Here is a 23,933-nt window from a genome sequence, read left to right on the forward strand (position 1 = left end):
AGTAAGCAATGTTATGATTAAAATTATACTAATTAATAGGGCAAACAATGTTTTATGAAATTTTATGTTACTCACATCCAACAAAAACAACAGCTCCATATTCCATATTACAGACAATATTTGTCCCACTGGAATCTGAAACATTCATGTCCAAGACTTTAATTGCACTGCTGTGACTGCTGAGGGGAATAATTGGATATCTTTTAATTCCATACACCAGGGATGTCACCTTCTCTCCTTCACCTAGTATGCAACAAAATGTCATGTTGGAGCCGACAGGAACAACCTTTTCATCAGGAAAGACAAATGGTCCAGGTTTCCCTGTATACAAGAAAAAGCAAAATTACTCACCATATTCTCTCACTTATAAGCACACTCATATTTATTACAGCATTTAGACCACCACTCATATTCATAACTGAGTTTCTGATGATCCAAGCAATCATCCAAATGTCAAGGAAGCACACTCATGTACTTATCACAACATTTCCTAGGAACACCTAAATTCATATCAGAGTTTCTAATGAGCCAAGCAATCATCCAAATGTCAAGGAAAATCTTAAAACCCACCAAAACTATATACACCTGAGCCAGCTATGCCACATAAGTCAGAGATACTACTTCTTGATCCAGACAATGAAAAGTAATTCCTGTTTAACTGGCCTCTTTATATGGAATACCACCAACTAACTCTCTGACCTTGATCTGGGTGTTGTTTTGAGCAATCCAGCAAGTGAACAATTACATTAATAACAAATGTTTCCCTCTGCGTCTTAGAACATGACCTGCCTCTAACTCAAAGGCTTGCCTTTGGCCTTGCAGTGGTGTTGGCCTCTTTGCTAAAGTCATTACTAAATGGGAGGATCCAGAGCTAAGACACTCATTCCTCCTGGTAGGTGGGCTTACTTTAAGGTAGATATCTGTAAACACATTTTCCGGCAAGAATGTGGCCTCTGAAAACAGTGGGGTGTAGGGAATAATACCTTTCTAACCCCTACCCCGGTGACCACTCTGATCTTACCTTTCACGAAAAAAGGTGTGACAATTGCTTACTTCTTCCCTATGCTTACAAGACATCTTCCTCAAGGTAAAAAAAAAAAAAAAAAGAAATCACTGAATGTTAACCTCTTTTGATGAGCCTTTGAGATGCTCATCTACCGATATTAGCTATATCATTTGACTTTAATTTAAGATGAATACTCTTCTACATGGAGTTTGTAACACCATCCTTAAGGTACTCTGATCAGACTGCTGGACTGCCCCAGTACTATATAGTAACGAATAATATAACATATTATAACTTAGCATGCACTTACAATTTACAGGCAATTTAACAGAGGCTCAAATATTTCAAGAGGTTCAAGATGATATAAGTTGTGTGTCAGAAGCCAAACACCATATGCAATGCCTTTTCTGTACATGCCAGGTAAGTTCAAACTCCTGCCTTTAAGTTTCGGATCCCAAAAGCCAAGTATGATTTAGGTGTATGGCTGTCATCCCAGAAAACAATTTCTATGTCAAATGTGATTTCAACAATGAAGTTACATGTATTCAAAGGTGTGCGAAAAAGCAATTTACCCCAAGTAGCTTATTAGGTGTATCACCTGTTTTAAGCGTACAATCATTGATGTAACTGCATGTGTTAAATGTAGTCAATAGAATTATATACTGGGCACCTAGATTTACGTATTTATTTTCATGACGTTTTAGGCGGTGTTTATTCTTTTTTTGCATCTTGTTGTTATTTGTCCATATTTATTTCTATTTTCTGGTCCATGGAAAAAATCAATTTGCAGTTAGTTTAAACATTTTTTTAACTGGTAAACGTAAACTCACACTCCGATATCAGTAAGATTTCCGTGACTAATGCACTCACCTGGACACATCAGTTTAGCAGTACAGATGTTAATATCTTCAGTCATTTAAGTTATATTTCAAAATCGCAGCCCTTGTTTTACCTCATCAGTTAATTTATCTTTCCATTTTTAAAAATGAATATGGACTGTGAAACATGAATACCAATAATACTGGAAAAAAACATTGGGGGTTGCAGACACAAACTGATAGAAAGCACGAAAGGTAAGGAATAATTAAAAGATGAGGGACAAAAGGAAATACATCAAAGAAGAATAAGAGGATCTAATAACAATGTATTTCTTTATTTGAAGAGCATTTTCACAAGACGTGCTGATACATAAGTTAGGATGAGAACAATAGCGTTATGGAATAGTTGAATGGTGGATTTTAACACAGACCACAGAGTAAGAACAAACATTTCACAGATAAATATTTACCATACAGGATTAGTGAGAAGGTAACATGGTGAATGGTTGTTAGTTAGGATGCTAGCAGTCTTGAAGGAGGTTGGCAGAGAGACAGCACATTGGAGTAAGCGGGGAATTCAAGTGCAAGGGCCCTAGTAAATCCAAGGAATAAAATGGATGCTGCATATGGAAATTTGAGACTGAGCACAAGATTAAAGCTGGCTAAGCACAAATTGTGAGTTGGGACATTTTGGTCAGGAATGCGAACTCTATTCTTTGCTGACAGCCACCATCTTGGTGACAGTGGTTAAGGTAGGCATATGCGAGGGAGACTGTAAAGTGTCCTTTGTGCTAACATTTCAAGTGCGGATATAAATACCTTGAATGCGTGGGAGGCTGTGTATGGAATGTTTTTTCAAATGTTCATTAACTTAAATCTGGGCACTGCGACTATGAATGTCCCTAATGATCCTAGAGATGTTGAAGTGTACTCTTGAGAGTCCTGGCTGAAGACTTGACAGGTGGAATAAACAGGAAGTGAATAGGGTAAGGGAGGGAGGCATGTGCTATGTGGCAGAATGTAGATTCTCGAAGTTTATGATGAGAGAATCTGTATTTCAATAAAGACATGGAGGCTAGCATTACACATCTTTAACCAAACCACCTACAAATAATAATCCTTTTGGATCTTGTTCTGGCTCTATTTTTGCAAAATCTGCTAGTTTCAGACTTATTTCCATTAACACTGCTTTTCTACGTTGTGCAATCAAAACAGCATTAATATTCCCTAAAAAACAAATCGCTCTTTGGGTCCATCCACGTAATAACTTTACGTCCATCTAGACCGCCTTATATTTAGCCTCCTCCGCCATACCTAAAAGTCTGGCCAAAGGGCCATTTATATCCAACAGCGTATCCTGGCACTGTTTCAGTGTCCTTTCTAAACCTTTTCAGGAATCACAACCCAATTTAAAGAGAGAACTTATCAGATCAGGGTCTAAATCAGGTGTAACACATGCTTTGTTAACCACTGGATGAGAAAACTCAGATCTCATCACCAATATGGATTCCTTTTCCAGAGGCCTTTTAATCCAAAACTTTATGAGCTCTCTCACATGTGACATCAGCCACTAATCAGCACTTCTATGGTGCCTTATTAAATCAGGACATATTCATTGCCTGAGGATCCTTTATGATACCTTTATCTTTTCGATCTTTTTCATTCTTATCATCATCCATATCCCAACCATTATCATCATAGTTATCTAATATAAATTCATCATACTCATCCTTGTCCTGATCTTGAGCCTCAATATCAGCAGGTCTCACCTGACTCATTTGTGCAGCAAAGGACACCCTCATGTGTGCCGCATTGGACATCTTTTCTCCTCCTGGCACTAAGACCACCTAAATACGAAGACACTAATTTGCTGTTAATCTCTAAATTTTTCTTTTTCATCTTCCTTTTACCTCCTCTTATATCACCAGATTCCTCCTTACTTTCTAGAGACCAATATTCTTCCCCAGATATATCAATAGTTTTCCTTTGTTTCCTTTAATACTGCCTCAAGAAGCTCCTTAACGGAGGCTCTTACCTCATCTTGAACTATTTTTTTTTACAGAATCCTCAGCCAAACCTGAACATTCCCCTACCTCTGACATACTGAACTAATTTGAAAAACTCTTCTCAACAATTAGAAATTCTCAATGAAAAGTAAACGAATTCCTTAAAAGTCTAAAATTTCAATAAATGATAACTATTATTTTGGTAACTATTCCCTGAGCGTCGTGATGAAAAGTAGTTGAACCGCACAAAATCTGGAAAGTACGTTAATTTCAAATGCAATGCGTTGCGCACCAGTCACTTAATCGACATGGCTGCCGATGCCTTCAAAACTGAGAAAAATCACTGGCTATACTGAGCGCATTCAGACGCACGCAGTGTCCTATGTCATTCACTTCGTGTTGGAAAATAATTGCTATGACCGACTGTTCTCTGTCCGCAAGGCTGACATGCGCACACTACAAAGATTAGGTGTCAGCAACCCGGTGCGAGCAGAAAGAACGCCTCCAGTCCCAGCTGTTACTTCGGCCTAAAATCACGCTGCATCAAACAGTATGAAAAACACCTAATACATTTAAAAACATTGTTGAAATTAAAATACTACTAAGATAACCAAGTAAACCACATCAAGATCATTCACAAAATAAACTTCCCATCAATTGGGAAATGTAGAAAAAAAGACTCAATAACCTACTAAACATCAATACCAATAATAAGAACAATAATAAACATTGAAACTCTTAGTTAATCTTGTTTACTGTAACACTAAAAGAGCTAATAAGTATACTTAGCTGACAAAGGATCAGCAAACATTAGAAGAAGGCTGAAGTAATAGGCTTTATCTAGTCATTGATTCTAGATTTTTTAGTTTGGCTACCGTTTTTCTTTGAAGTGTTGCTTTGGAGTAGTAAATAAAAGACTAAAGCAGAATGCTAGCCTCTGGTCTTGACATGAAATTTGTATTTTGCTTGAGTTCAGCACCAATGATCTGATGGTCATTCAGAGAGAGATTGCTTTGAGGCAGCTGGAAAACTGACTGCATTAGTAGATAGGGATGCATATAGTCAGACTATTAAGGTAATAGAAGTTAAGGAAGTGATGATTTGGCTGAGGGAAGAGAGAGAGAGACAAAAGGAAAGGGTTCAGGACTAAGCCCCCTAGGTTAATTGATAGCAGAGGTGAGGGATAGAGATTTTGAAGCAACAAGAAACAGGGAAAGAACATTCAAAGAGATAGAAGGAAAACTAGTTAATGCAACGATATGATGACTGGATAATGTGGACAGTATGGAGGGTAAACAACAAAGCAAACATGGCGAAAAGATTGAGAAGTAAAAGAATAAGGGAGAGGTGATAGTGATAGGCAGTGGTCGTGAAGTTGGGAACAGGTAAGAAGGTAGTTTAAGTAGAATGCATGGCATGAAAAACAGACTGAATAGGCCAGGAAAAAAATGTTTGATAATTTTTTCAGAAAAAACACACGTAGGGACAAGAAGATAATTAGCAGGGGCTGACGGGTCAGATGTGTTTTTTGTGAGTAGGGAGAGGACTAAAACATATTTAAAGAAGGGTGAATAGATGCCTGTTTTAAAAATGATAAAAAGGAGAAGACAAGCAATATAGGTGAAAGAGAGCGGAAGGAGAGTGCCCGGAGTTTGATGATTTGGTGACTGAAGGGGCCATATGGTGTGCAGCATGAGTTGGCAGTATATATTTAAGTTCAGCGGGTTATACAAGAGGGAAAACAGCTAGCTAGATGTAGATATTGGGAAGATTACATATGTTGTAGAAGAAAGGATGTGGGCTTGAAGGGAGTTTGAGGTTACTTCTAATGTCCAACATCAGAGAACAGATGAAAGGGAAGAATGAGAGACACGTATGTGAGAAGGGGAAAGAAGAGTATTGATGCAGTGGGTAAGATGTTGAGTGTAGGTGTGAAGTAAGGAAATGAGGTTAGCTTAGTAAGAGGGTTAGATCCAGCCACTTGTAAGGAGAAATGTGAGTGTGTTCTGGTTGTGTTTATAAGAGATGAGGTGTCCTGTGGTTGAGTTTTTCTCCATTTTCAAAGGATTGAACTCTTGTTGGTTTTTTAATGCTCAAATAGATGAAGACGATTCAAAGCTGTCGAACTGCTGGGGAATAGTATATATCAAATTTAGTTCTCAACGTTTTGTAGAGCTTTTCAAATGATGCAACGTTCAATAAATGTGTGAGTTTTTTTAATGAATTTAAATTAGGCATAATTGCACTGTGTTTGTGGAATACTTGTCTTTAGTGATCAAGGATTTTAGTTAGGACTGGCGGCAGACATTTATATGATGGCATTGTTAAAGAGGGGTGAGCAGTAAACAAGTGTTTTGAAACCGGATCAGAATGAGTGGACTGCCATGTGGGTGTGCATTAGAAACAAGAGGAAACAATGTTTCCAGGTGTACAGTTCCTGAACATAATATGGACACTGAAAGTTGTGATGATCGTACTGAATCACAAAGGATGCAGTAGTCGAGGCAAACATTGCGGTGGGCGTGGTCATAAGTGGCCTGTTGAGCAGGAGGAGGTAAATTCCTCAATTTTTTTCACTGTTATGAGCCATGTGGAAAAGTCCAGTGAATTTGGCATGTAAAGCCGCTAGTGATGCAGCAGGGCTCAAAAACCTCTCAGTGATAGCAATGTAGTAGTGGAAGGTTTAAGTGGTAAGCCATGGCAGCTATCTTGTTGCAGTTGTACCGGGTGCTCCTTAAAAAGAATGATGTGGGAAGAAGTTCACTGTTTTGTATTTGTCTTTGCTTTGAGTTTAATAAAGGGAGATACACAGGGTAGTGAAAGATCACTAAGCCTAAGAAAACGCAGAAAGCGAGGCAGAGGCATAGAAGAGTGAGAGTGAGTAGTGTTGGTAATGTTTAGGGTGACCATGAAAGCACTCGACTTTGTGCAGTAGAAGGCAGACACATGATGTGGGATGGTGTTATAAATATATGTGCCTGTTCCTGGGGGACAAAAAAGAAGGGGTGTTTTTGTTTATGCTCATTTGTTGCAAAATAACACAATTTATTCTGAAGTAAAGGAGTATACCTTGCTTAAAGTACCCCATAACTGCAGGTGCAGAAGCCCCATGTGTTGAGACATTGAAAAATAGTGGCATAGGGAAATGACCAAAATGTACATGAATTGAGTATAGCTTATACACATTTCAGTCATATTTACAATATAATACTAGGGCAGTGTTCTATTAAACATATAGATGTTATGTAGAGTGGATAATATATAGAATGGTTTACAGTTGGCAGTCTTACTGGTTTGAAGGCATTCCAGATCAGTGTAGAAAGCCCCGGCATTATAAATGAATACATGTGTTGTGGTGGTATGCCATCAGTCCAGATTACCATAACATAATGAGTATTGAATGCTGTAAACATATCAGTTTATTGGTTTCCATGGCAGAAAAAAAATATGGAGCCTAAGTTGAATACAGCATGGAATTGGTAACATTGCTTATGGATGGCTTGTATTCGAATAAAAAAAAAAATAATTTAAATGCAGAATCCATCCGGATCTACCTCAAAGTTCTAGACAGTAGCTTGGGAGATAACTCCGAAAATACCTAGAGCAATGTTTTTTTTTTAACTGAAGAAAGCATCAACCACTATGTATTTATATATATATATATATATATATATATATATATGGAAAATGTCACTTACCCAGTGTACATCTGTTCGTGGCATGAGACGCTGCAGATTCACATGCTGTGCATTATCCTGCCTGGACTCGGAGTGTTACAAGTTGTTTTTCTTCGAAGAAGTCTTTTCGAGTCACGAGATCGAGGGACTCCTCCCCTTTCGGCTCCATTGCGCATGGGCGTCGACTCCATCTTAGATTGTTTTCCCCGCAGAGGGTGAGGTAGGAGTTGTGTATATAGTAATAGTGCCCATGCAATGGAGTAAGTATGTATGTACATAATGGGCCTGATTTTAACCTTGGCGGACGGCGGAGGCCGTCCGCCAAGGTTCCGCCGCCAAATGACCGCACCGCGGTCACAAGACCGCGGCGGCCATTCTAACATTTCCTCTGGGCCGGCGGGCGCTCTCCAAAAGAGCGCCCGCCGGCCCAGAGGAAATGCCCCTGCAACGAGGACGCCGGCTCAGAATTGAGCCGGCGTAGTTGCAGGGGTGCGACGGGTGCAGTTTGCACCCGTCGCGTATTTCAGTGTCTGCATGGCAGACACTGAAATACTTTGCGGGGCCCTCTTACGGGGGCCCCTGCCGTGCCCATGCCATTGGCATGGGCACGGCAGGGGCCCCCAGGGGCCCCGCGGCACCCCCTACCGCCATCCTGTTCCCGCCATGAACAGGATGGCGGTAGGGGCTGTCAGAATCCTCATGGCGGCGGAGCGCGCTCCGCCGCCATGAAGGATTCCCCCGAGCAGCGGTAAGTCGGCGGGAGCCCGCCGACTTGCCGCTTCTGACCGCGGCTGAACCGCCACGGTCAGAATGCTCGTGGGAGCACCGCCAGCCTGTTGGCGGTGCTCCCGTGGTCGGTGGCCCTGGCGGCCACCGGCCGCCAGGGTCAGAATGACCCCCAATGTGTCTAAAAGTGATATATATTTACAAATTTACAAATGTACAAGTTTATTTTTATCAACTTATAACGGCTACAGGCTCCCGGGGAGGTGGGAGGGCGCATGTGAATCTGCAGCGTCTCATGCCACGAACAGATGTACACTGGGTAAGTGACATTTTCCATTCGATGGCATGTGTAGCTGCAGATACACATGCTGTGCAGAGACTAGTAAGCAGTTATCTCCCCAAAAGCGGTGGTTTAGCCTGTAGGAGTTGAAGTTGTTTGAAATAATGTCCATAATACTGCCTGTCCTACTGTGGCTTGTTGTAGTTAACACATCCACACAGTAATGCTTTGTGAATGTATGAGGCGTAGACCATGTGGCTGCCTTACAGATTTCTGTCATTGGTATATTTCCTAGAAAGGCCATTGTGGCGCCTTTCTTTCTAGTGGAGTGTGCCTTCGGTGTAATTGGCAGGTCTCTCTTTGCTTTTACATAGCAGGTTTGAATACACTTAACTATCCATCTGGCAATGCCTTGTTTGGATGTTGGATTTCCTGCATGAGGTTTTTGAAAAGCTACAAACAATTGTTTTGTTTTTGTGAAATTGTTTGGTTCTATCAATGTAATACATTAGTGCCCTTTTAATGTCTAATGTATGTAATGCCCTGTCAGCTACAGAGTCTGGTTGTGGAAAAAATAATGGGAGTTCTACAGTTTGATTTAGGTGGAACGGTGATATAACTTTTGGCAAAAATTTGGGATTTGTGCGTAGAACCACTTTATGTTTGTGTATTTATATAAAGGGTTCTTGTATGGTAAATGCTTGTATTTAACTTACTCTTCTAAGAGATGTGATAGCTATTAGGAAGGCTACTTTCCATGTTAAGTATTGCATCTCACAAGAGTGCATGGGTTCAAATGGTGGACCCATGAGGCGTGTTAATACAATATTGAGGTTCCATGAAGGAACTGGTGGTGTTCTTGGGGGAAAGATTCTTTTTAGACCCTCTATAAATGCTTTTATGACTGGCATTCTAAAGAATGATGTTGAATGTGTAATTTGTAGATAGGCAGAAATTGCTGTGAGATGTATTTTAATGGATGAAAAAGCTAGCTTAGATTTTTGTACGTGTAATAAGTAGCTTACAATGTTTTTTGTGGACGCATGTAGAGGTTGAATTTGATTATTATGACAGTAATAAACAAATCTTTTCCATTTATTTGCGCAGCAATGTCTTGTAGTAGGTTTCCTAGCCTGTTTAATGACCTCCATAAATTCTTGTGTAAGGTCTAGATGTCCAAATTCTAAGACTTCAGGAGCCAGATTGCTAGATTGAGAGATGCTGGATTCGGGTGTCTGATCTGTTGTTTGTGTTGAGTTAACAGATCTGGGGGGTTATTCCAACTTTGGAGGAGGTGTTAATCCGTCCCAAAAGTGACGGTAAAGTGACAGATATACCACCAGCCGTATTACGAGTTCCATAGGATATAATGGACTCGTAATACGGCTGGTGGTAAATCCGTCACTTTTGGGACGGATTAACACCTCCTCCAAAGTTGGAATAACCCCCATGGTCTGTTTGGTAGTTTAATATGAGGAACTACTCTAGTAGTGTAGTGTACCATGGTTGGCGAGCCCAAGTTGGTGCTACTAGTATTAGTTTGAGTTTGTTTTGACTCAATTTGTTTACTAGATACGGAAGGAGTGGGAGAGGGGGAAAAGCGTGAGGAAATATCCCTGACCAACTCATCCATAACGCATTGCCCTTGGAGTGAGGGTGTGGGTACCTGGATGCGAAGTTTTGGCATTTTGCGTTTTCTTTTGTTGCGAATAGGTCTATTTGCGGTATTCCCCAGTTTTGAAAGTAAGTTTGCAGTATCTGGGGATGAATTTCCCATTCGTGTATCTGTTGGTGATCTCGACTGAGATTGTCGGCCAACTGGTTTTGAATTCCTGGGATGTACTGTGCTATTAGGCGAATGTGATTGTGAATCGCCCAATGCCAAATCTTCTGTGCTAAGAGACACAGCTGTGATGAGTGTGTCCCTCCCTGTTTGTTTAGGTAATACATTGTTGTCATGTTGTCTGTTCTGACAAGAATGTGTTTGTGGGCTATTAACGGTTGAAATGCTTTCAATGCTAGAAACACTGCTAGTAGTTCTAGTTGATTTATATGAAGGTGTCTTTGTTGAGTGTCCCATTGTCCCTGGATGCTGTGCTGGTTGAGGTGTGCTCCCCACCCTACCATTGACGCATCTGTTGTGATCACGTATTGAGGCACTGGGTCTTGGAAAGGCCGCCCTTGGTTTAAATTTATAGGATTCCACCATTGAAGCGAGGAATGTGTTTGGCGGTCATTCAACACTAGATCTTGAAGTTGACCCTGTGCTTGTGTCCATTGTGTTGCTAGGCCCTGGAATATGTGGGTCTGGCCTGTGAGGTTGAAGGTTCTGTGCTTTGGGCTTGAAACCCCCCTCTAAAGTGTGGCTTCCTAAAGGTGCCTCTGCTCTGTGGGGAGTAGAGCGTGCCCATGGCTTTGGCCGTGTCCGTGTCTTTCTTTAGCTTTTCTATAGCTGTATCCACCTCCGGCCCAAACAACTGCTGTAAGGGCCGAATGTGTAATCTTGCGTTTGGGACAATGGCTATGCATGAAGACATCATGCCTAGAAGTTTCATCACAAACCTTACTTGATACTGTTGGTTTGGGTGCATGTTTAGTATTACATTTTGGAATGCTTGTACCCTTTGTGGACTTGGAGTGGCAATCCCTTTTTCTTTGTTGATTGTTGCTCCTAAGTATTGTTGTATTTGACACGGTTCTAAGTGTGATTTTAGGTAGTTTATTGAGAACCCTAGTTTGTGAAGGGTTTCTATGACGTATTTTGTGTGTTGAAGACACTGTTTCTGAGTGCTGGTTTTTATTAACCAGTCGTCTAGGTACGGGAATACGTGTATGTGCTGTCTTCTGATATGTGCAGCTACTACCGCAAGGCATTTTGTAAATACCCTTGGTGCTGTTGTTATCCCGAATGGTAACACTTTGAATTGGTAATGTACTCCTTGGATTACAAACCTTAAGTATTTCCTGCGGGAAGGATGTATGGGTATATGGAAGTAAGCATCATTGAGGTCTAATGTTGACATGTAGTCTTGTTGTTTGAGCAAGGGAATCACGTCTTGAAGTGTCACCATGTGAAAGTGATCTGATTTGATGTAAAGATTTAGGGCCTGATTCTAACTTTGGAGGACGGTGTTAAACCGTCCCAAAAGTGGCGGATATACCACCTACCGTATTCCGAGTTCCATAGGATATAATGGACTCGTAATACGGTAGGTGGTATATCCGCCACTTTTGGGACGGTTTAACACCGTCCTCCAAAGTTAGAATCAGGCCCTTAGTGTTCTGAGATCTAAGATGGGTCTCAGTGTTTTGTCCTTTTTTGGTATTAGGAAATACAGGGAGTAAACACCTGTTCCTTTCTGATAGTTGGGTACTAGTCCTATTGCTTCTTTTTGTAATAACGCTTGGACTTCTAGTTGTAATAGATCCAGGTGCTGTTTGGAGGCACATTTGGTGGTAATTGCAGGAATTCTATGCAATAACCATGTTGGATAATGGCTAGGACCCACGAGTCCGTAGTTATGTCTTTCCAATTTTTTTAATAATCTGTGAGTCTCCTCCCCACTGGTGTTATGTGTTGGGGATTTGTGACATTGGAGTCACTGTTTAGTTTGTAGGGTTTTTGGTCTTTGGAATTTTACTCTTGTTTTAGGGAACTGTCCACCCCTATATTGTCCCCGAAAGCCTCCTCTTTGGTATTGGCCCTGGTATGTGGGTCTGGCCTGTGAGGTTGAAGGTTCTGTGCTTTGGGCTCGAAACCCCCCTCTAAAGTGTGGCTTCCTAAAGGTGCCTCTGCTCTGTGGGGAGTAGAGTGCGCCCATGGCTTTGGCCGTGTCCGTGTCTTTCTTTAGCTTTTCTATAGCTGTATCCACCTCCGGCCCAAACAACTGTTGTCCATTAAAAGGCATATTAAGCACAGCCTGCTGGATCTCTGGTTTAAATCCGGAGGTGCGTAGCCATGCGTGTCTCCGAATGGTGACCGCCGTGTTTACTGTTCTAGCGGCTGTGTCCGATGCGTCCATAGCCGATCTTATCTGGTTGTTGGAGATACTTTGGCCCTCCTCCACCACTTGTTGTGCACGCTTCTGAAACTCTTTGGGAAGATGTTCAATGAAATGTTGCATTTCGGCCCAATGAGCCCTGTCATATCCTGCCAATAAAGCCTGTGAATTGGCAATGCGCCATTGATTGGCTGCTTGTGCTGCATCCCTTTTCCCTGCTGCATCGAACTTTCGACTTTCTTTGTCGGGTGGTGGTGCATCCCCAGAAGTCTGTGAGTTTGCCTTTTTCCGGGCTGCCCCTACTACCTCTGAGTCAGGTGTTAGTTGTTGCGTGATGTACACAGGGTCCGTAGGGGGAGGTGTGATGGCTCTGCCTTTGACTGGGTCTTGAAACACCTGTTTCGCGTGTTTTAACATGCCTGGTAACATAGGCAGACTCTGGTATTGGCTATGTGTTGATGACAGGGTATTGAATAAGAAGTCATCCTCTATAGGTTCAGAATGCAGTGCTACGTTGTGAAAATTAGCTGCTCTGGACACCACCTGCATGTAAGCAGTACTGTCTTCTGGTGATGATGGTCTTGCCGGGTAGCAATCCGGACTATTGTCAGATACTGGTGCATCATATAGATCCCATGCATCTGGGCCATCTTGGCTCATCCCTGTGTGCGTTGGTGATTGCATCATTGGGGGTGTTGCAATTGGTGACAGTTGCGGTGAGTGCTGTGGCGATGGCTGTGGAGAAAAACGTGGTGGAGTTTTTTCTTTAGCCACTTTTGCTTTTGGCTGTTTTTCAGTTTCCTGGAAAGCGAGTTTCCGTTTCATTTTAATTGGGGGAAGAGTTATTATTTTCTCTGTGTCCTTCTGAATATGGAGCCTTCTTTGTGTATAGTCTGGCTCTCCCATCTCTAGTTCTTGTCCAAATTTATGGCCTTGTAGTTGTGATGAAAGGCCTTGTTCTTCGTATAGGAGCTCTGTTTCAGCTCCGAGGCTGGATGTTCGGCACCAAAACCTTTTCAGCAGTCTTTTTCGGCTTCAAAGCCACCTTTTTCGGTTTCGGGGTGCCGATATCTCGGTGCCGAGTTTGGTCGGAGCCAGTATCTCGGTGCCGAGTATACTCTGCCGGTATCTCGACCGGAGTCGGATGTCTTCGGCTGGTGTGAGCCCTTTTTCGGTGCCGATGATTGGTCACCGTGTTTACGGGTTAAGCCATGGCCTGTCGGCGGTGGCATCCCCTGGGCTTTCATTATTTTTGTGTGAGTTTTGGCCGGGGCAGTTTTACTCACTGTTTGTTGCCTCGCCGGCTGCTCACTCTCGGCCTCGTCCAAGTCTGAATCCGGAATGGAGAAAGTCTCCTCTTCTTCGAAGTTGGGGTGTCCTGCCGGCGTCGACGCCATTTGAAGCCTTCGAACTCTCCGGTCCCGTAGCATCTTCTTCGAAATGCCCGACAGGCCTCGCAGGTATCCTCTTTGTGTTCCGGGGACAAACAAAAATTACAGACCAAATGCTGCTCTGTATAAGGATACTTAGCGTGGCATTCGGGGCAGAAGCGGAATGGGGTCCGTTCCATGAGCCTTGAAGACGCACGCGGTCGGGCAGACCAGGCCCCGCCGGGGAATGGAAGCCCCGAAGGGCTACCAGAGCTCTTATTTTCTTCGGTGTCGATGTGCTGTTACTAACCAGATACCGAGCGCAAACAATACCGTCAAATTTTCCGATATTAAACTAACTTTCCGAACCGAAACACAGGAGCGAAGAGGAACACGTCCGAACCCAATGGCAGAAAGAAAACAATCTAAGATGGAGTTGACGCCCATGCGCAATGGAGCCGAAAGGGGAGGAGTCCCTCGATCTCGTGACTCGAAAAGACTTCTTTGAAGAAAAACAACTTTTAACACTCCGAGCCCAACACTAGATGGCAGGATAATGCACAGCATGTGTATCTGCAGCTACACATGCCATTGAACATATATATATATATATATATAAAAATTCACTTAAAAAACAAAGGTTACAGGGACGCTATAGTTAGGTTCTGAATTTTCTCGCACAAAACCATAGCAATTCAGCAGTTATAGTTAGAGTTACGTCAGGTAATAATAACTCGCTCTCCTGCCATGCACAGTTTTTTCTTCAATAATTTGACTGCTAGTGTTTCATTGATAATTTTATTGACATTAGAAAAGTTGTCATGAGTGCTGTAATATCTGGGGTTATTAGCAGTGCATGGCGAGGGTGCGAGTTATAGTTACCTTAGGGCGCGATTTATAGTTATTTGAAATAACTAACTAAAAGTGCTGTAATTCTATGGTTTTGTTTGAGTAAATTCAGAACCTAACTATAATGTCACTCTAACCTTTGATTTTTTTTAAGTGAAATTCTATGTTTTTTAAATTCTATTTCCTAACAAACAAGTTACTTACCTTCGGTAACGATTTATCTGGTAGAGACTGTTGGAAGCTGGCTCTTTTTATACTATATCAAAATGGAATACAGTGTGCACAGATTCCAGGGGATCCCCGGAGGCTTAACGGAGGATAAAGTAGATAATACTAATGCTCTCTTTTGTGGTAGTCTGGTCAAGCAGTTAGGATTATCAGAGGGTAGTGCAAAGCATTTGTCGTAAACACACAGACAACAGAAGACGCACACACTCAATGACTGAACTCCAGACCAATGGTTTTTATATAGCAAAATTATCTTTTCCTAATTGATTTTTAGAACCACAAGATTCAAGTAGCAGGTAAGTACCTTAAAAAATGTGTATTTCACACAGGTATCAACAGTACTTTGTTTGAAATCGGTAAGTAAGATAGTTTTTTAAATATTGGCAATTATCTGTTTTAAAAATGGACACTGTACAATTTTAAGAAACAGTTCCTGAGGGGAAGAAAAGTTAGTTTGGTTTACCAGTAAGTACAATACTTACAGTTTCAGTCTCTGGGTTTTAGGAAGTCCACTGGTTGCGGTCCAAGTTAACCCTAAACACCCACCGCCAGCAACACAGCGTGCAGAGGTCAAAGCTGAGCAATTTTAACGTGGGCTCCTATATAGACAGGGGTACTTGGAATCAGGCATGCCTGCAGGCAAGTACCCGCAGCTCAGAGGGCAAACCGGGGGGTTTAAAAGAGCACTGGAGGGGCAACAAGTAGGCACCAAACACACACCCTCAGCGGCACAGGGGCGGCTGGCTGCAGGGTGCGAACAGGATGTCGGGCTCCCAATGCTGTATTATGAGACCCCATGGGTCACTCAGAGAGTACAGGCAAAGTCCAGTGTTGTGTCTCGGGCATACCACTGGTCAGACAGGGAGGAGAGCCGCCTGCTGAACGTAGATGGGTGTAGGTTTCTCCAAGGCCTGGGGGCTGCGGGTGCAGTGTGCCTTTAGGCACCGGATATCTTCGTCTGGAGCTTTGCGGTCAGAGGGGTCCTCGGGATTCCCTCTGCAGGCGTCGTCGTGTAGAGGTCAACCCAGGGTGGGCACTTGCTCGCAATCGCAATCGCCTTGGGACCCTCTCTTGCTGAGTGGACCACCTGGACACAGGCTGTGGGCATCGGGTGCACAGGGGTCAGGACTGCCCGAAGGAACCAAAGAGGGGTCAGACTGCCCAAAAATGAGACAAAAGGCCTCATAGAATTCTTTCAATTGGGCAGAGGTCGCTTTAGCTCCTGGAAAGTTGGAGAGGTGTGGAACGGACCCAGAAGTAAGCTCAGAGGACGGAGGCCTAGAGCGTCGACGCTCATCCTGCGTCGCATCAGCTGAGCAACGGGGTGAAGTCGAAGGATACCTAGCATACTTCTTCCTCTTACCTGAGGGACTGGAAATGTAGGACGACGAGTGGTGGTGACTCGAGCGCCGGGCCGTCTTAAGCTTGAGGGAACGCCTTTGGGTGCATAGCCCGGAGCACGACTACGGGTTGTGGTTGTGCTCCAGGCACCACAATCAGACCGCAAGGTTTGAAACGCACATCCTTGATGAACCAAAAACTTCACCAAAAAACTTGTCAAAAGTGTCAAAGCCGGTTAAAAAATTACCTAGGGTAGCTCTCTCTGGATCAGCATGTGGTGCAGAAAGAAAAGAACTGACGTCACCGCGCTGAGGCAGTGTCTATATACGACTCCCGGCGTCATCGCGGCAACCACGATGCCAACGACATCCGTGAAGTTGATTGCTGCCACCTAACCCCGAAGTCCCTGCACGGTGCGGGTTGGCCGCAGGTCCTGGCTGGCAGCCAGGCCCTACAGTCAGCCACCATAAACGTACGGCCGTGCACAGCAGGAGTTGGCTGCAAGGCCTGTCTCTCTGGATGTGAGAACGGGTGTGAGAAGGTGTCTCTGGGTGTGAGAGTGTCACTGTGGGTGGGTGTGTGAGAGCCTTAGTGGGTCTGGGGGTGGGTGCATGAATGTCTGAGTGGGTCTGTGAGTGGGTGCATGAGTGTCTAAGTGGGTCTGTAAGTGAATGTGTGAGTCCCTGAGTGGGTCTTTGAGAGGGTATGTGAGTCTCTGGGTAGGTCTCTGAGTGGGTGCGCAGGTCTGAGTGGGTCTGTGAATATTTGAGAGGGTCTGTGAGTGGGTGCATGAGTGGCTGAGTGGATCTGTGTGTGGGTGCATGAGTCTCCGAGTGGGTGTATGAGTGTCTGAGTAAGTGTCTGAGTGCATCTGTAAGGGGGGGGAGAGAGTTTCTGTGTTTCAGTAGCTGTGTGAGTGACTCTGCCACAAAGGAACTTCACTTGCCCTTTTATCCAATTTCACAAAATATCTACCCAAGTAGAGTTCTGTCTGCCTCCTTGGGTAAATGTCCAGTATGTATTCTACACTAAAGTTGTGTAACATAGCACAAAGAAATGTCATCTTATGTGTGTTTTGGCAACATGACTGTTCCTGTTGCATCTTTCTCTAGAATTCTGTGATAACATAAACCCTCCTATAGAGAGGACAACAAGACTACAAAAACGTAAATTTCCCCCAAACCAGGGTCCTTCCTCTTATCTAAATGACGTTATTACTTCTTTGTTTTGGGGGGATGTTCCTTGGCATCAAGAACACGCCACCAAAATTGGTGGGAAATGCACTGGGGGGCCCCTTTGGTAAGCTGCACATCATCTTAACAAAAGGACGGGAAGACATATACGTACCACTAAGGTGGGACAGTGCGAGGACAAGCAGGTGCAGCTTCCAGGTGATTTGCATATTTGCATACTTGAAGCAATTTAAAGGAGAACCATGGACTCTGGGGAGGGGGTGCTCACCCCTTTCTCAGGCTGATTTTGGCCCTAGTGCCCCCGTACCCCAGGGCCCAGCCAGGTCTCCTGCATGTTCCCCCAGGGCACCCAGTGTGTAATGGGACCACAGGGGAGCCTCAAGGCCTCCGCGGTCCCAGCTGGCTCCCCACCTCCTGCAGAAGCCAGCAGTATTCGTGCACACAGGGAGCTGCTAAACATGCAGCTCCCTGTGCGCAAGAGCAATTGTTTAATCTCTTTCCTCTACGGGCAGGGAAAAAGATGAAATCTCAGATTCCAGTGGGCGAGAGCACTTTGACAGCTCTCGCCCACTGGAAGCAGAGTGTTTGCTCTGACTTGGAGGGAGCTGTCAAAGCAGACAGCTAATGTTTAACTTAGACCCTGGGGGATGGTAGTCCCCGGTCCGGACCCCCTTTCTTATTTTATTTTAGCCCAGGGGAGGTGGCAGTCCCTGGGGCTGTGGTGGGGCCATGTGTCCCTCCCTTAATTTGCTTGAATTGTCCTGGTGAGGTGGGGGTCTCCAGCGCTGTGTGGGGGTGATGGGGGATGGTATATGGGCCACTCCGCATTCATTGCATATTTAGCCCCAGGGAGGTGGAGGTCCCCAGGGCTAATATAACCCCTACAACCCCCATCCACCACCCTCTTTTTTTTAAGTCCCAGTGACCGTAGACCTAGCCCGCCTGGGGGCAAAATAAAAGATTTTTAGGGGTCTTTTGTGGACCTCTACACCAAGGATAGAGGCTCAGAATGTCCCTACCCTGGACTCTTGTTTTGTTTTTAATCTTTTTTTGTGGGACTCAACTGAAGTAGAGTCCCAAGATAACTGCCAACACTTCCTTGTTGAAGTGTTGGAAGCCAATCAGATATCAGCATGGGGACAGTTGGATCTGCAGAAAATCTGTGTCCCTAGATATCTAGATTTTTAAACCTTCAATATCTACAAAACTACTGAATGGATTTTCGCCAGATCACACAAAGCACAATCTTAGTAACAGGATATAGCTTCCTGCCACATTTGGTGTAATTCCATTCAGCGGTTTGGGCTGTAGGCGTGTCTAAAGGCCCTATGGAAAAATGAATGGAGAAAATGTGTTTTGGGATGCCCCAACCCCCTTTTTCTCAGCCCCTGCTTAACAGATCACCCGGAACCTTCTGAGACAGCAGCTGAAACCGACTAAAGTAGAAGTTGTGAAAATTTCGTGAAGATTCATCAAGTGGCGCCAAAGTTATTGGCAAAACAAAAAACCCTCTTGCTATGGAAACTAAGTCCTAACTTTATCTATTGGCGACCACCAGTAGGAGATATATGTAAGTATGAATTCCTCCCTCCTGGAAAACTCTTCCCGTTACTTGGACCTCTTTTTATGGCCTTATGTAACTGAACTGCCCTCATATTTACGAGACACCAATGACTTCCTAGCCAAGATTCACAACATTCCATGGCAATCCAATTACTTATTGGTGACCATGGATGTGACCACTTTATACACCTCATTCATGCATGAATATGGTATTCAGGCTTTCAGTCACTTTTTAGGCACTCAGAAAATTGAATTCCTCCAACATACTAATATGCTTGTTAGCATGCTTGGATTCTGTCTTACCCACAATGCCTTTATATTTGATAATCAGTATTACTTACAAAAACAAGGGACAGCAATGGGAGCTTCATTTGCTCCCACGTATGCTAACCTATATATGGGCTGGTGGGAAAAGGAAATAGCCTGGTCTGATTCCAACAGCAAGCATATGGAACAAGTGATACTATGGGTTAGATACATAGATGATCTTTTCCTTATTTGGGATGGTGATGAACATTCTCTGGCACAATACGTCAATTCATTAAATAATAACAAGCTTAATATCCATCTTGACTTAAAATATAGTGCACAGACTATAGAATTTCTTGATGTTCAGATCACGGTCCAAAAAGACAGCTTACAGACGACTATATATCGTAAACCCACAGCCTGTAATTCCATTCTGCATTGCAATAGCGGACACCCGAAAGCGTTAAAGTGGAGCATTCCATACAGTCAATTCTTAAGGGCTCGTAGGATTTGTTCTAATGATGAATGCTTCAATACTGAGATTGGGATTATGACACAAAGATTTCTTGAAAGAGGTTATCCTCTAAAGATTTTAAAGGATGCACAGTTGAGGGTGTCAAACATGTCCAAAGACAAACTTCTCTTCAAATCTGGAGACATTAGCAATCAGGATCTAGATGATAGATCATTGCCTAGACTCTTTCTTGAATTCAATTTCCAACATTCCCAATTGAATAAGATCATACAAAAGAATTGGCATGTTCTCAGACATGATTCATCTATTAGGGACAATATAGGTTTACATTCTCAAATAACATATCGCAAAACTCAGTCATTGGGTGATCATCTCACTAGAAGTCTTTTCACTTCTAAAGCCAATTCATCCTGGTTATCAAAGAAGAGTTTGGGCTTTTGGAAATGTGGACATTGTAAATCTTGTTTATATGCACAAAATACCCGTTTTTGCACCACATTTGAGGGAAACATCTGTGAAATAACTGATCGAATTACCTGTGAAACTGAATATGTTGTATACGTCATTGAATGCGGCTGCCATAAAAAATATGTAGGCAGCACCATTCACAAACTGAAAGTGAGATTCTTACAACATCTTAGAGCTATCAAGAATCATGATCCTTCCTACCCCTTAGCTAAACATTTTTGGGACATCCATGAAGGCAATTGTAGCTCCTTAATATTTTGTGGGATAAAAACCATTGCTGCTCACCCCCAAGGGGGCAACAGAACTGCCCATTTAAGACAAACTGAATCCAAAATGATTTTATCATTAGGCACTGAAAACCCCTGGGGTCACAATTTGAATGCAGAACTTCATGTACATCTGTAAGTGTAGATATCATTGAAGTCTCTTATTAGATCTAAGAAGATTAATCTAATTATAAACAACAAGTGGAATTATGACTAAGAACGTGTACGGGATATGACATTGATAATAACAACATTTCCGGACAAGGACCCTGTTTCTTTGCGAAACTTATACATAGTATTTTAATGTTTTTACACCTCATTCTTTGTTTTTCTCTTAACCAGCATTTTCAGGGGTACCTTCAATAATCTTCTCTTATATATGTCCATGTCCTCGGTATCATATTTATCTTTTCCTCATTTTTACATTGTCCTTGATCCCCTTTCATTGATCATGCATATAATAATTTTTTGCATGGATATAATATCTACTTCTATATTATCTTGACCCTTTGATAGAACTATTTATTATTCATCTTCTTATTTATAGATATTAATTTGATATTATTACCAGGATAACTTGAGACATCTAAATGTTTGTATCAATTCATGATCATACTTTGTGTTATCGATATATATTAACTCAGTAACTGTCTCTTTTAAAATCTTCCTATTTATCATCTTCTCTTGTATTTATAGGTGAATTAATTTATTTCTAAATTATATTCAGGTTGAAGATACTAATGATATTTATTAATTGAAGATGTTTAGATTATAATGCATATTTGCTATTTATATATTAGGTTTTGTAACAAATAAGTCAAAATTATTAAGTAGATTTGAACAAAATTCATTTATGTATGTGGGTTATTGGTTTTTACAGAATTTTCAATTAATAATTGAAAAAGTATATATTATTTATTGGTGAAAATATTTGAATAAGATCTTTGGGAATCAGAGAATATATAATTATGTCATATTTGGAACTTTGAATTGTATCCTAGCACAAGGGCATAACATTTTTTATTTCTACTTTAAGATTGTTATGTTACAAAATGGCCGCCCCCTTTTGCACATTTCTCTGTGGTTATGTGAAAAACAAAGAAGGACTACAGCATATAAATATTTGGTGTAAAAATGTCTCCCAATGTCCAGTTGAAGGCTGTTGCCGAAACGCGTCGACATTTGGCTGGGACAGCGTGTGTTTATTCTGTTTGTTGTAGGCACTTTTAAGATTTTCTCATTGTGGGACTATTTTTAGAGTTTCCATTTTTCACGCACCTATCATATTTTTCATCATTAATTTTTGCCTTGATATGAACTTATTTAATAAATTGAAGCCGACGATTTTGTACATGTGAGCGATCTCTATTTTTACCGCACTCTCTACATTCCACGAGCTTTGGATATTGTGCAGCCCGTTTTGGTGTCTGATCCAGTTGCACCTTTTCTTGCTTATTATATATTCACATATATATATATATGTATATATATATATATATATATATATATATATATATATATATATATATATATATATATATAGCCACTGCTACTTTCCTGAATTGGTTGTTCTGTTTAAATCACAGCTTGATTTTTACATGAAAAGGGTTATAACTGAATGACAACACCTAGGCTGCTGGTCTCAATTAAATTATTTCATCATTGTACTTGTAGAAATGGCATAGTTAGGGGCTTTGAATATGTCCTTGCGCTCTTTCGTCCAACAAAATGCTATCTGAAGGCCATAAGGTGACATCTCATAAGTGACATCAAGCTCTTAACAAAATGACCATAAGATTAAACTCCTTCTCTGAGGATGTTTGTTCAGCTGGGCCTGCTTTAACATGGTTTTGTGGTGAGTCTACTGTCGGTAAGGAAAATGTTACTTACCCTGTAAGCATCTGTTCATGGCATGTAGTACTGGAAATTCACATGCTGTAAATACTCCTGCCATCTGGTGCTTGGCAAGGACGTGTGCAACTTTTTTTTCTTTGAAGAAGTCTTTTGAGTCATGAGATATGGTGACTCCACCTATTACTGTTAATGCACATGGGAATCGGCTCCACTCTTTGCCGCACAGAGGGCAAGGATAGAAATGGAGAGAAGAGATACAGAATAGGATGACTATGCAACATATGAAGAAAGAAGAGTCTCTGCAATGACCAAAGGCTTCCAGGGATGAGGTTGGGTGCAAGTAAATCTACAGCACTACATGTCACAAACAGATGTCTAGAGGGTGTGTAACATTTTCCGTTCATGGCATGTGTAGCTGTAGATATGCATGCTGTGCACAGACTGTAAAGCAGTTCTCCCATAAGTGGTGGCGAGCCAGGGGACTGAAAGAGTGTACGATTTCAGTACAGTTTGGCCAACGTTAGCTTGCTGAGCGCTAAGACATCCACACAGTAATGCTTGATTAAAGTATGTGGAGTGGATCAGGTAGCTCCTTTGCAGCTGTCAGCTATAGGGATGTTACCCAAAAAAGTCATAGAAGCTCTCTTTTGAGAGAAGAGATGGGTCTGGGAGGGACAGGCAAAGACCATCTGGTGTTAGCATAACAGTTCAGGATACCTTTGACTAACCAAAGCCCACTTTAGAGCGAGCATGGCCTTTATGTAGCTTGGAGAATGAGTTCTTATGTCTTACAGAAAGAATTTGTTCAGTCAGTGTTACAAAAAAGTGCCCTTTTGACATCTAGTGTGTGAAGATGCCTCTCTGCCAGTGACCCTGGATATGGGAACTGCACTGGGAGTTCAATAGTTTGATTGAGGTGGAAAGAAAATACTACCATGGGGAGAAATGTGGGGTTGACCTAAGGACTGCCCTAAATGCATGAACTTGGAAGAAGTGTTCTTGAAGGGTTAGGGCCCGCCGCAGACGTGACCGCCATTTTCTATCTGTTCAATCACTCGATACCTGATCTTTGACAGGAGAGGACCTACACTGCAAGTGCTGCTGTGACCTCGGTCTGGAAGCGACAATGGCTTGTGCGTCTGGGTAAAGGGCCCCTGCCTTTACTGCAGAGGAGTTGGAGAAGCTCGTGGCCGGGGTCCTCCCCCAGTACACGCTACTCTACGGTCCTCCAGACCAACAGGTAAGTACACAGGGAGCACGTTGTATGGGCTATGCCTGTGTGGAGAGGGCTGGTTGTAAGAAGGAAGGGGGCACAGTTCTGCGTGCATGAAGGACTGTGAATGCATGTGCCACATGGCAAGGCTAGGGATGTGGGCCACTCACTTTGACGGTGCAGTTGGTAATGACTTCTCTTCTTCCCCTGTACATTTCATGTAGGTCAGCGCCCACCAGAAGAAGGATATTTGGCGTGCCGTCGCCAAGGACGTCCGGACCCTGGGGGTCCTCCACAGACGGAGCACCCACTGCCGGAAAAGATGGGAGGACATTCGCCGCTGGAACAAG

At 42.6% G+C, this 23,933-nt stretch overlaps 1 protein-coding gene across 12 annotated transcripts in view; it reads right to left on the minus strand.

Moving 5' to 3' along the window:
• Positions 1 to 23,933, minus strand: part of LIFR (LIF receptor subunit alpha) — a 478,307-nt gene that overhangs the window by 160,697 nt on the left and 293,677 nt on the right. For all 12 annotated transcript variants that reach the window (XM_069221314.1, XM_069221272.1, XM_069221277.1 and 9 more), the window contains one exon: positions 76 to 321. In XM_069221314.1, the coding sequence (XP_069077415.1) occupies positions 76 to 321 (246 nt within the window). The remainder of the gene's footprint in view (positions 1 to 75; positions 322 to 23,933) is intronic.

This window comes from Pleurodeles waltl, chromosome 1_1 (genome assembly GCF_031143425.1).
Source record: "Pleurodeles waltl isolate 20211129_DDA chromosome 1_1, aPleWal1.hap1.20221129, whole genome shotgun sequence".
In the NCBI taxonomy this organism is placed as follows: Eukaryota; Metazoa; Chordata; class Amphibia; order Caudata; family Salamandridae; genus Pleurodeles; species Pleurodeles waltl.